The 12,162-nt window shown below is 43.8% G+C and overlaps 1 protein-coding gene across 3 annotated transcripts in view; it reads left to right on the top strand.

Annotated features, from left to right (window-relative positions):
• The window catches only part of LOC139757063 (lachesin-like), a 137,262-nt gene that overhangs the window by 109,812 nt on the left and 15,288 nt on the right, over window positions 1-12,162 (top strand). For 2 of the 3 annotated variants that reach the window (XM_071677100.1, XM_071677098.1), the window contains exons 6-9: window positions 458-589; window positions 1,189-1,326; window positions 2,525-2,677; window positions 3,404-3,607. In XM_071677100.1, coding sequence (XP_071533201.1) covers window positions 458-589; window positions 1,189-1,326; window positions 2,525-2,677; window positions 3,404-3,607 — 627 coding nt within the window. The remainder of the gene's footprint in view (window positions 1-457; window positions 590-1,188; window positions 1,327-2,524; window positions 2,678-3,403; window positions 3,608-12,162) is intronic. The other variant, XM_071677099.1, reaches the window with a different exon arrangement.

Here is a 12,162-nt window from a genome sequence, read left to right as displayed (position 1 = left end):
TCAAGTTTTATATGTTGAGTCTCTTGTTATGGCCTCTAGTTGCTCTGTCTTTATAATTTTGGAAACGTCTACTGTCAACATCGAACTGGTTTAGAAACGTGTATGTTGTGATCACATCTCCCACTAACTCTTCTCTCTTCCAGGGTGGACAAATCTATGGCCTCTAATCTCTCTCTGTAGTTGTAATTCTCATACCATTTTCGTTGCTCTCTTTTGGATCATCTCCGTTGGCTCTCTGCACTTCTTTGATTAAGCTGCTGTGACCAAACCTAAAAAGTATGTTCTAGTTTGATGGATTCTCCCTTACCATGTACCTAAATACAACTTCTAATATCTCCAGATAATAGTTTGTCTCCTTTACAATTGCCCAGGCCTGGGCCTTTGTCGATAGGTTAGACTAAAAAAATATGAATCGCAGGCATCAATCTTCCTCTAACATGACACTTGTTGGTGACAGCTGTGAAGGTCTTGGAGGGGCAAACGCTCACCATCGGCAAGGTGTCTCGCCTCCACATGGGAGCCTATCTCTGCGTGGCCTCTAATGGGATCCAACCCTCAGTAAGCAAGAGGATTCAACTAAAGGTCCAATGTGAGTACAATCTATAGGGTTTTCACATGTCTGATGTAGTACTTCACTTCCCCCGATGCTCTGCTAAGTCCATGGACCTCCATGTAAATATTCTTGGATTATGCGGTTGTCTGACCTTGTGAGTAAATTCTAAGCCCATAGGAACGACTTTACGAACTTAAGCACTACGATGGGACGATCTTTCGGTATGATGGCCTGGCTATAATATCATGCCTAAGGGTCGTACCGTCGTGGTCAAGGGTCGTATCGTCGTCCTCAACGCAAAAGCTATTCTAAACGTTCGAAGCGCCGAATAATAATTCATAACATTTCTAACCCTTGTCAAAGTGCTGTTGTCGAAGCTCCGAATCAATGATTCATAAATCTTTTACCTATCAGACTGCAGCTGCCAAAGTCTCGCAAAATGATTCATAAAATTTCGAGCCCTATAACACTGCATTTGTCAAAGCTTCGAATGATGATTCACAAAATTTCTAACCCTATCAGACTGAGGTTTAAGACGATTCACATGTCATAACTCATGTATCCCTCGCCTCTTCCTGCGTTGTTCACTGTGGGTATGGTCCCTCCTTTGTGTGTGGGCGTGATGTGGGGCGCAGTCCCGCCCATGTTGTGGATACCGAACCAGCTCGAGGGCGCTCGCATGGGCACCACAGCACTCTTGGAGTGCAACACTGAGGCCTTCCCGCGCTCCATCAACTACTGGACCAACTACAGGGGCGAGATGATAGCCGCAAGTGAGTGGAATACACCATCCTACACCAGGCAACACCTGAACTCACACACACGGCCATGAAGTCGATGTACTGCCACACTTACACACACCCAAAAATTCCGCTTGGCTGCAACCCTGGCAATACACTCGGGAATGAAAAGTATGTTCGCCTGAACGCACACTCTCTCACACGTACTATAATTCAGACACACACACACACACACACACACACACACACACACACACACACCACATTATCGTGTACGGCACAAGTGACCAAACATTTTTATACAAAGAAAACAGCGATTTCTTCAGTGTTGATTATTTTCAATAACATATTGTGTTCCCTGTTCATATGCAACCTCATTGTTTTCACTGCTATATATATATAAATAAATAAATATATATATATATATATATATATATATATATATATATATATATATATATATATATATATATATATATATATATATATATCATTATCATCATATTTCATCACTGCTGTCTCTAACTACCAAGAGATGATGAACAACAATATCATTTTCGTCATTATTTCCTGTTCTGGATGTGTGTGTGTGTGTGTGTGTGTGTGTGTATAGCTCGTGGCCAGGCTGTGTGAACCAGAGGCGCACAACAGATAGTGTGAACCCAGAGTTTTATTACCACGTCCCTTGTCATGCACCCAATAGAAACATCCTCTCCTGCCTTCCCTACGCCAGTTACCTGCCACGCACCACTCTTATCTCTCCCAACCCTTCTCTCTCTCTCTCTCTCTCTCTCTCTCTCTCTCTCTCTCTCTCTCTCTCTCTCTCTCTCTCTCTCTCGTTCCACTTCACTCATCCATCTGTCTATCCTTCCATCTATTTATCTATCCACTCATCCATTCCCGTGTCTCTCTGTTCCTTTGCCTTTTTATCCATATGTCTATCCACTCATATGTCAGTCCATCTATCGCTCCTCCAATCCACCCGTCCATCTTTCTTATATTCCAGCTATCTATCTACTCATCCATCCAAATACCCATTCTCTCTCTCTCTCTCTCTCTCTCTCTCTCTCTCTCTCTCTCTCTCTCTCTCTCTCTCTCTCTCTCTCTCTCATCCCCTCCACCGCATCCTCCCAACGACCCTAACTCCCACGGCCCCCTCTCGGCCGCCTTTTCCTCCCCAAACCAATCTTAAACAATAGACTGTCCCGGTCTCTCTCCCTCCCACCACCAGCAGGCACCAAGTACGACACCATGACGAAGGAGGAGAGCTACAAGACCTACATGAGGCTGGTGATCCACAACCTCACCAAGGAAGACTTCAACACCTACCGATGCATCGCTAAGAACAGCCTTGGAGAGACGGACGGCTCCATCAAACTCTATGGTCAGTTCCCACTCTTCAGGCAAACACCCGGCGAATATTAGAGTTTAATTTCTAATATTCCCATTTTCTGATATTCCTCAATGTGCTCATACTCCTCAGTTCTTTTTTTTAAATATTCCTCACTCTGCTACTGTTCCTCACCATGCTGATATTCCTTACTTTTCCAATATTCCTGTTTTCCAAAGATTTTTCGATATTCCTCAGTCTTTTCATGATATTCTCCAGTTTGCTGATATTCCACAGTTATCTAAAACTCCTGTCTTTATCCTCTTAGATTTTCGAAGACAGTTTTGACTTCATTCTTCGTCTTGCTCGCGTACTTCATCAAATATCTCTACCATTTTTCATTAAGCTTTGAAAACAGTATTACTTAGTTCTTCTCTCACGTATTTGCTAGTCTGTTTGTGGAGGGTGATGGGGGAATGCTAGATCTAAGGGAATTTTTATGAGGGTGAAAACTATCCTGTGTAATTTTAAGGGACGGAGAATAGGGAAAGTGAATGCACACCAGCGGTACATTATACACTGTGAATTCTGGGAAATTTTGGTTACAGATTGAGGCGGGAATATCATGGTATCTCTTTCGATACGTGATATCTCAAATGTTTCTTTTCGATAGCAACTCCTGATAACAGATATCGATAAAGACATGCAATTACTGTGCAGTTTCAAGGCTGCGGTACAATCTGTAGCAGGGTAATGATGACTTCCTTCCTTTGCCCCCAGAAATCGAACCTCGGTCTCCGACGGAGGACTCGACCGAGAGCTCCGTGTCGAACGGCGACGCCGGCGAGGGTGGCGAAGTCGGCCAGGAGGACGAGGAGGGCCTCGAGAACCACACCTCCAGGGAAGACATGGAGAGGAACTACACCACCCAGAGAAGAGGGAGAACCCGGGGCAAGCAGACGCCCTCGAAGAAAACAGGAAGAGGTGAGGACTTGACCACTTCATCTTATATGGACTGTGTTGATGTCGTGCGTGCGTGCTATGTATTGTTCCGCCTCCCTTTTTTTTTTTTCCTCGTCGTATGCGTTTGTGATATTATTTTTTTTGCTTTTATTTCTAAGATTCATTTCAGTTAACTGTGCGTTTCTTCATTACAGCTGTTGTTTGATCATTCCCTGAACCGCTTCGCTCTCAGCTTTTATTCCATTATGAATTGTGGCTGTGTACAACACTCCTTTTGTTTTTCCCCATTAGCTTTTGTTTCTATTTCATTTGGTTTTATTTTCATTATTCTTGTGATCCATTGTGAACTGAGGAACAGTGGAACGGGACACGCGTAGCCAGGTAAGGAATTACAATTGTCGTTTAGGCGTATAAAGTCGAGGTTATCTTTTCGATGAAAGCTCTCTTGGTTATCGTGCATATGAAAAAGCTTTTGGTTATCGATTATATGATGGAACTCTTGGTTATCGAGTATATGATGGAACTCTTGGATATCGTCTATATGAAGGAACTCCTGGTTAACGTGCTCAAAGGTAAAGGAACGTTTTAGTTTTCATGAAGTTCATGAGACTCTTACTTCTGGTAAATAGGGATAGGAACTCTTGATTGGTCGTCTTTTTGTGAAGGAAAACTCTTAGTTGCTATGTAAACAAAGTGCTCTTTGATCATCTCCAGGAAAAATGCTCTTGATCACGTTTTAAAATACGAACACTTGGCCATTTCATATGGAGAAGAAAATTTTTAATTTTTCTGTAGAACGAACTCTTAGTCGTTGTATGGATAAAGGAATAAGTGGCAGTGGTAATTTTCGTGGCCGATCGTTTGCGGGTGGTCGCTTATCTCAGTGGTTTTTATAATCCAAGTCTCTCGCTCTGCTTCAAGCTGAGCTGCCGTGGAAATCCCTACCAGCTTTGAAGAACAGGTTATCCACATTGTAAGGTGGTTCGTTATATGATTGGGCTTTAGGGTGATTAAGACCGTCGACCTTGAAGTGGCATCCACCAACAGAAAATCTTAAACTTCTCAAGATGTTAGAGATGATTTTCGAACTACACACAAAGTGCGCATATGGCCCTTATTAGGATGCGTGTTTCTTGTTTTGAAACAACCTTAAAACAATGATTATATGTTAATCTTTTCCTTCTAGTTGCAACCTAATTTTGATTAACCCTATTCAAAGATTTCTGTGGCCCAGTAGTATGATGTGTGTCAAAAACACTAGTAATGCTCTTCGCAAATTCATGCAAACGTATCCATTTCATTTGGACGGAGACGATAGGAATGTGTGGAGTGACTATCTTGCTTCTCCCTCTCCTCTTCCGACGGTACATACGCGCGCGGATCTCGCCTTTACAGCTTTAAATGCACAAAATAGTTTCCGGACAAGCTGTGAATAGCCTAGCTCCAGCAGGAGTCTCTCTCTTGCTCGCCTCACACTCTATTTTCCCTTTCAAATATCCAATTAATTGAAAGGGAAGAATTTCAATTAGAGAGGGTTGGTTTGATCCATGCTTCCTCCTCCTCCTTTGTCTTTTCGCATCTCTGCTATTTCTCTTTCTTTTTCATAGCTCGGGGACGTTGATGACAAATTTATTCCTCACGAATCATCCGTTTGCAATTAGGGTAGCTACTTCCGCTCGAAGTTTTATTTAGCTTAAGTTTATAACGATATGAAAAGTTTAGGGTTGGGGGAGAAAGAGATGGCAGAAGTTGGAGGCTTCCATCGGATGATTGAGAAGCCGGAGAAACCGTTCGCTTTTGACCTCTTTTTTGGGGGACAATGATACAGCCCTTGAGAACGACGGTACGACCCTTGAGAACGACGATTCGACTTTAGGCCATCATACCCAAGGGCCGTGCCGTCGTTCTAATGGAGTTAAAGACACCGGGGCGTTTGGTGTATCTTGTAGGCGACGGTTCCTCATCCGACACTGTCCAGAGCGCAACCCAGGCCCTTCGTATCGAATTTGTCATATTACACAAACTTGGGATGAGAAGATGGATGGTGGAAGGAGACGAAAAAAAAGTGGTGTGGGAGGGAGGAAAAGAAGAGGTTGGGGAGAAGAGGAGCTGGGTGAGGTGTAAAGCAACTGGGATGGTATGAAGTGCAATAGGGAAAGAGAAGAAAGGGACAAGATGAGAGCAAACGAGGAATGAGAAAGATTGAGGAAGAGAAGCTTAGAAGATGAGAGGAGAGTAAAAGGATGGAACCTCTTGGCTGCTCAAGAAGGGAGTGAAGATGAGGCGCAGGGACAAAAGGGCAGGGCACAGGTAAGAACAGACACGTAAAACAGTAACAAAGTAGAGGGAAAAATACATATGGTAAAAGTGTTCGATATCCGCGGTCACTGAACTGCAGTCACCGTGGCCAGGGCTGGAGCACGCGCGTATGTAGGACATCACCGATTAAGCCACTGCATAGCAGTACAAGAAGCAGTGTGAGTTTGTGTAACTCCAACACCGACAGCACAAAGTGTGAAAGGTCTTCATTAGATGATCATCAGTAGTCATCCATCAGCCACAAGCTTCGAGGGATTTCATTATCTTCGTCCTCAAATGAGGAGAAAATGATGCGACCGTTGGTCAGTACTGTGGCGCGGTGGACACTGATAATAAGAGGGCTCAGGGTCGAATGTGGTTGATGGGCACAGATGGCATGAGTACTGGCCTTCGAATCATGAACAAAACTGTCCCCACTTTATCTAAAATCTCTGTTTCCACTTACACTTTTTCCACCTCGCCAACGCGGGAAACGGCGAACAAGTACCAAAGGAAACTAAAAAAACAAAAAAAAATAAAAAACTAAAAAAAAAGCATTTCCTATATAATCTAAGTCAGGCTGGATATCATTCCATCTATAATTTTCACAGATACATTCCTATAAATTGGATCCTTTCTTAGACCTACTCTCTAATCTCCTCCCTATGAATGCGTCCGGATTCAACATCTAAAACATCCTGTTACCATTTACTCAAAACATCTCTACCCCTCCGTGGCCTTATCCCAACTCTCTCCCCCTCCTTCCCCCACAATCTCATCTATTTTCTCACTGTCAAGAAAAGTTTCGGCCCAATTCTTTAAATCTATCTCCATCGGCTCCTTCATTCTGATACAGAAGGAGTCTATCCATCCATTACTTGCCAAGTTTACCACTTCTGTCCTCCACTTTCCTGTTATGGATTAATTTCATCTGTAAATCTTTATTTGGCTGTGCAAATCTCTCTTCGTGTGTTACAGGAGAGACTATTTTTCTTTACATTCGTGTTGCCCAGTCGCTTAATCTTGTATATCATATACACCATGTCTTAACCTAATGTATATATACACACATATACAAACTACAGAATACGTCAGGTTCTGATTTATAGATCAGCCTAAAACGGAATATGAAGAGCTGTGTTGGTTGTGAGACGGCTGCCCCGAAACGGAACTCGAACCCAGGTCCGTTTGATTGGTGGATCGCACTGCAAACCCACTGCAATATGGAGGGTCGTAAATTTCATCCACAGTGGGATTCGAACCCAAGACATCAAGATTAGGAGTCTGCCTCTTTACAAACTGAGCTGGGCGGGCTTGCGTGTGTGTGTGTGTGTGTGTGTGTGTGTGTGTGTGTGTGTTCTTTCTATCTGTCTTTGTATATGTGTGTATGTGTACTTAGGTATCTACAGTATGGCTAGGAAATTCTACCCTACTGGGACCACTTTTCCCCCAACTTTCTCTGCTATTATAGAACTTTTTAAACTCTCTCTATTTTCGGAATTCTCAATTTCATCACTCAGTTCATGCCGTTCATCAACCACTCATATACTATAAAAGTACTTACATATATCTTTTCTAACGAGTTTCTTCATAATTTCTTGTTATGGCCTCTGGTTGCTTTACCATTGCGTCTTTCATCATCAAGCTGGTTTAAAAACAAAAATGGCTATGATAGAATGATTCCTCAGTCTTCCCTCCTACAATGTGTGCAACTTCATAGCCCGTAGCCTGCAACTGCCATTGTAGCTCAGGTCCTCTATACTATCTCTATTAATTCTTAGCGCTTCTTTAAGTGTGGTGACCAAACTTGAGAGATGTATCTAAGTTTTGGGCCAATACAGAATGTGAACTGTTTGCTAGACGCTTCCGTATCCTTTTGCGTATATGCTTTGCTAAGATTTGCCAGGAGACAGTTCCTCACCTTTATAGTTCTCCTAAGGTGGGGATCTGACGACAGGTGAATTACAATGTCAACTGTTAGTCCCTTTTACACATAGAGTGTTCCATCTTATTTCTTGCCAGATCATGTTCGTATTGAGGCCTTATTGCACCTTGTTCCATCCGTATTCCTTTGCACTTAATCGGGTCGGGTACCATCAACCATCATAACAACTTTGAACTTTTTCTAGGTTTCCTTGTCAGATGCAATCGGCATCACTCTTTACTCCCTTTTTAACTTCGACATCATCCATAGACATACTCAGATCCTTCTGGCGAGTCATTCATATAGGTCAAGAAGAGCAGCGGTCCTAGGGTAACTCGCGACTTGTGACCCTAACTCATTTCGAGAGTTTTTACTGACATACATCCTTTTTTCCCCATCCAAAGTAATTTCATATCCATAGAAGGAGTCTTCCCTTAGTCCTGCCTGAAGTGCCTACCCTATTACCCCCTCCTGCGTCGTACAGGACCAAAGACGTTCTAGTAATCCAAAGAGATACAGTCCTTCCTTTCTTCCCCTATATCGAAAACAAAGCTCACTCTCTCGTAGAAGTTTAAGAGGTTTGTTAGGCATGGCCTCTTCTTAAAATTCTTCTTGTCTTTCACTTAGGTAGTTTTTCGTTTGAAAGCAGTCGTCTATTTGCGTTCTGATCATATTTTCCAGTCTTTTGAAAGATCAAACTCGTTAGAGAAAATGTCTGTAGTTCAGCGTAACCTTCAGGTCTCCTCTCTTCACGGCCTCCTTCAGTATCCGGGCCTTCACTGCTTTCCTTACTAACCGGACCTTCAACACCTCAGCAACCGACACCATCGTCGTCCTTTTCAGTGAATTCACTCCTTTTCTTATGACTATTTTTACCGGCCTCCTGTAGTAACCGGACCTCCTCCCCTCACGCCTCGTGACCTGGACGAGAGCCGGATATATAATTCAGCGGGCGTGAGGGTAAGGCGCGACATGGCTCACCGGTGACGAACGGTCCGATAAAGAATCGTAAAAATGTGTGAGATTACGGTGATTGTGGCCACCGTTTGTTACCCGGAAGGAAGGGTCGTACCCTTACGGTGGGTGAGATGGGGGGTCGTACACTAACCCTGGGTAATGTGAACGGGGGTCGTACCATCACCCTGACTACTGGGGAGGATGGAAGGGGGTAATGGAGGCCGTACTTTTCCCCAGGCTGCTGAGGTAGAGATGAGGGTAGTTCTCTTACTCCTGGGGTATGGGGAGGTAATGAAGTGCCCTTCGGAGGGGATGGCGGAGCCTCAGACTGACCCACCACTGAGCATGGAAGGGATGTGGTGATGGGAAGGAACGAAGGGATGTGGTGATGGGAAGGAACGGAGGGATGTGGTGATGAGAAGAAACGGAGGGATGTCGTGATGGGAAAGGGGAAAAGTACTTGAGAAAGACGTGGAACAAAAGACCTGATTGGCTCCGATGAGGTTATCTGCCGGAGGAGAATAATATGATCCTTACGTCCTTAATCTATACCGATGGAGACATGATAGTAAAGCAGAAGGCTCCTCCTCACCCACCAATATAGGCAGAGACAGGATATAGCAGGGTATAGCCTTGAAACAGTATCATTTAATACGGAAAAAGTATACTGATTTGGGGATTCTATTGGAATGTGTCTTTGGAAAAGCAATTTTGATTATTTCCAGACCCCGGGTACTCTGGAAAGTACTCAAATTTCATCACAAAGTAGAGATTAAGATAAATGTAAACTATGTTACCCCTCTCGAACTAAATTATCCAGCCATGATTTACACGCTTTGATAGTTTTATAACACTGATAGTTTTATAACATTTTCTCAAGTCCCAAACATTTTGCATCTGCCAACCTTTCTCTTAAAACATTCAACAGTCCTTTAAGATGCTCATTCCACCTCATCTCTGCCCATCTTCTTCTCTCACTGACGCAGCCATTTCTTCTCTTGTTTTCCTCACACTATTCACCTCCTTCCAGAGCATTTACAAATTCTCTCTAAAGTTTGATGATGCTCTCTCACCCTATGTCTCGTTTGTCCTATTCATCAGATCCTGTACCTTTCTCTTCCTGCCACTTTCTCTTTACAGACCCCAGTTACTCGCACTCCTTCCCTGCTATCACCGCCATTACACCTCTATTTATCGCTCAGCACCATAACTTCCTCGACCCACTACGCACTACCCATTCTCACTCTCTCACACCCTACTTTCTGCATACCACACACTTCACCCACACTTGTAATCAATACTTCCTTTAGTAACCTTTTCTCCCTCGTTCACTCACTTGGCTCCATTTACTCTCACCTTAAGCCATTCTTCACCCAATTTCTTTTGGTATCTCTGCACAAAAGCATATTTTCCAAGCTCACGCACTCTCACCACCCTCTTCCCACTCATATCAATTCCTCTTTTCCATCATCCCCTTACCTCTTCCTGTTTTTCCTTCCCCCCCTTATTTCCTTTTCCAATTCTCCTTCCCAAACTAGTAACTATTTCACCCTCTAACCTTCCTGTAATCCCCCTGACAATCCACACTGTGATTGAAATGTTAATCATTCATCGGATATTACTTTAAAAGAACATAATCGCATTTATGTATTAAATTATAAGGACCTCAACCCCTTCAGTATGACAGTACGATCCTTGGGTATAACGGTATGACCCTTGGGTATGACGGTATAAAGGTCAGGTCAAAGATAGAATAAGCAGGAAGAACACCTCACCTGTATGATGCAAAATTACAGTTGTATAAAGCAAACTTAATGAATTAAGCTCAATTCAACAGCACGTTTGTAACGCACAGCTTTATAAGGCAAATGTATCTCACCTGTTCTGGTTCAATTTTTCTAGCCCGTTACGTAACACAGTCAACAAAGGTACACGGGCCTTACCGGGCCAGTAATTGGGGCCACTGTAGTCATAATAGCAGTCAGGACATCCACATCGATAAGGTGTATACTGGGAGCTTAGATGATAATGGAGGACTTGAGAGCGATGCCTTCACCCGGGCTCTCGTAGTTTGCTTTATACTGAATGCCGGTTAATGGTGGCTTGAAGAGGCTGGTGGCAAGGGGCAGCCAAGGCGGCGTCTGGCCATAGAGGCGTAGGGTAGGGTAGGTCTGTGGTCAGTGTTTTTCTCTCTTTTTTGTGTGTGTGTGTCGAAGTCTATTTACTCTTTCCATTCCGATGCATCATTTGTGTCGTTGTTTGTAGACCTTTGCATCTGAGCCTTGTTGTATCAATGGATAATGGCAGTGACTCTAATATGTTAATGACGACGTTAATTCCCGACAAATCCTGCCACACACGCACCCACTCTTTGAATATGCAATTGGTAATTCATTAAAATTGTGTGACTAATGAAATTGGATGGGATTAGGGTGTATATACATTAGCTTCCAGGTGGCGGGTTCCCAGGCCAACATGGGTGCCAGGGTGCCTCGCACCGCCTTCTTTATGCCACCCACCTCACAGCCCAGGCCATGCAGCCCACCTCACCACCCACGTCATGCCGCCCACCACCACCTATGTCCCTCCCAGTGCACCTGCCGCGTTCTTACCGTCGTATGCCATTTTTCTTAGTGTTTCACGGTATCTCTGCACACGGGAGAGATGCCCGCTTACTTTCATCGGTCTGGGTTTCTTTTTTTTTTTTTCGTATTTCACGTCCTCATTTCTCTGAGCCCACTGCCATGTTCACACTCACTTCAACCAAGAGATGGTCCGACCTCCCACCAGCTGTCCCTCTCAACTCATACACAACCAGCAACCTCTCCTCTGCACACCTGTCAGTCAGCACATAATCCGTTCATATCGGTTCGTCCCAACTCCACTCACCCATGTATAATTCTGTATACACCTTCTCTTAGACCTTGCAATACCAGAATCACCTGTCGCCTTTTAGCACCTAACTCGACAAGCTCTCACCGATTTTCATTTACGCTAAGGATATGCCAAAGGTATCCTAATTACGCCCTTAACTGCCACATCACCGATCCTTGCATTCAGATCCACTTGGAATTAACTTTCGATCCCTTGCACCGTATCTGCCAATGCACTCACTCATCTCCCAAAATGCAATCCTTTTTTCTTCACTCTTCTCACCTACTGGTGCATAAACACCAGCAATTACCCACCTCTCATACTTCACTTTCATTTCAACCAACTTTAACGGTGACTTCGCTTCCCTTCTTTCCTTAATGCACTCCCACAGTTCCTCGTTCATAGGAAGTGCCACTGGCAACTCGGGAAGCAACCGTCATAATACTTCTTCCTGTTTCTTCACTTCTCTGAGGTCTACAACTCACTCCAGAATATTTGAGCCACTGACCAATATCTTTTCCAA

The sequence above is a fragment of the Panulirus ornatus genome, chromosome 24, assembly GCF_036320965.1.
Source record: "Panulirus ornatus isolate Po-2019 chromosome 24, ASM3632096v1, whole genome shotgun sequence".
In the NCBI taxonomy this organism is placed as follows: domain Eukaryota; kingdom Metazoa; phylum Arthropoda; class Malacostraca; order Decapoda; family Palinuridae; genus Panulirus; species Panulirus ornatus.
The sequence above is the reverse complement of the archived record's forward strand: the minus strand, read 5'-3'. Positions and strand labels throughout refer to the sequence as shown.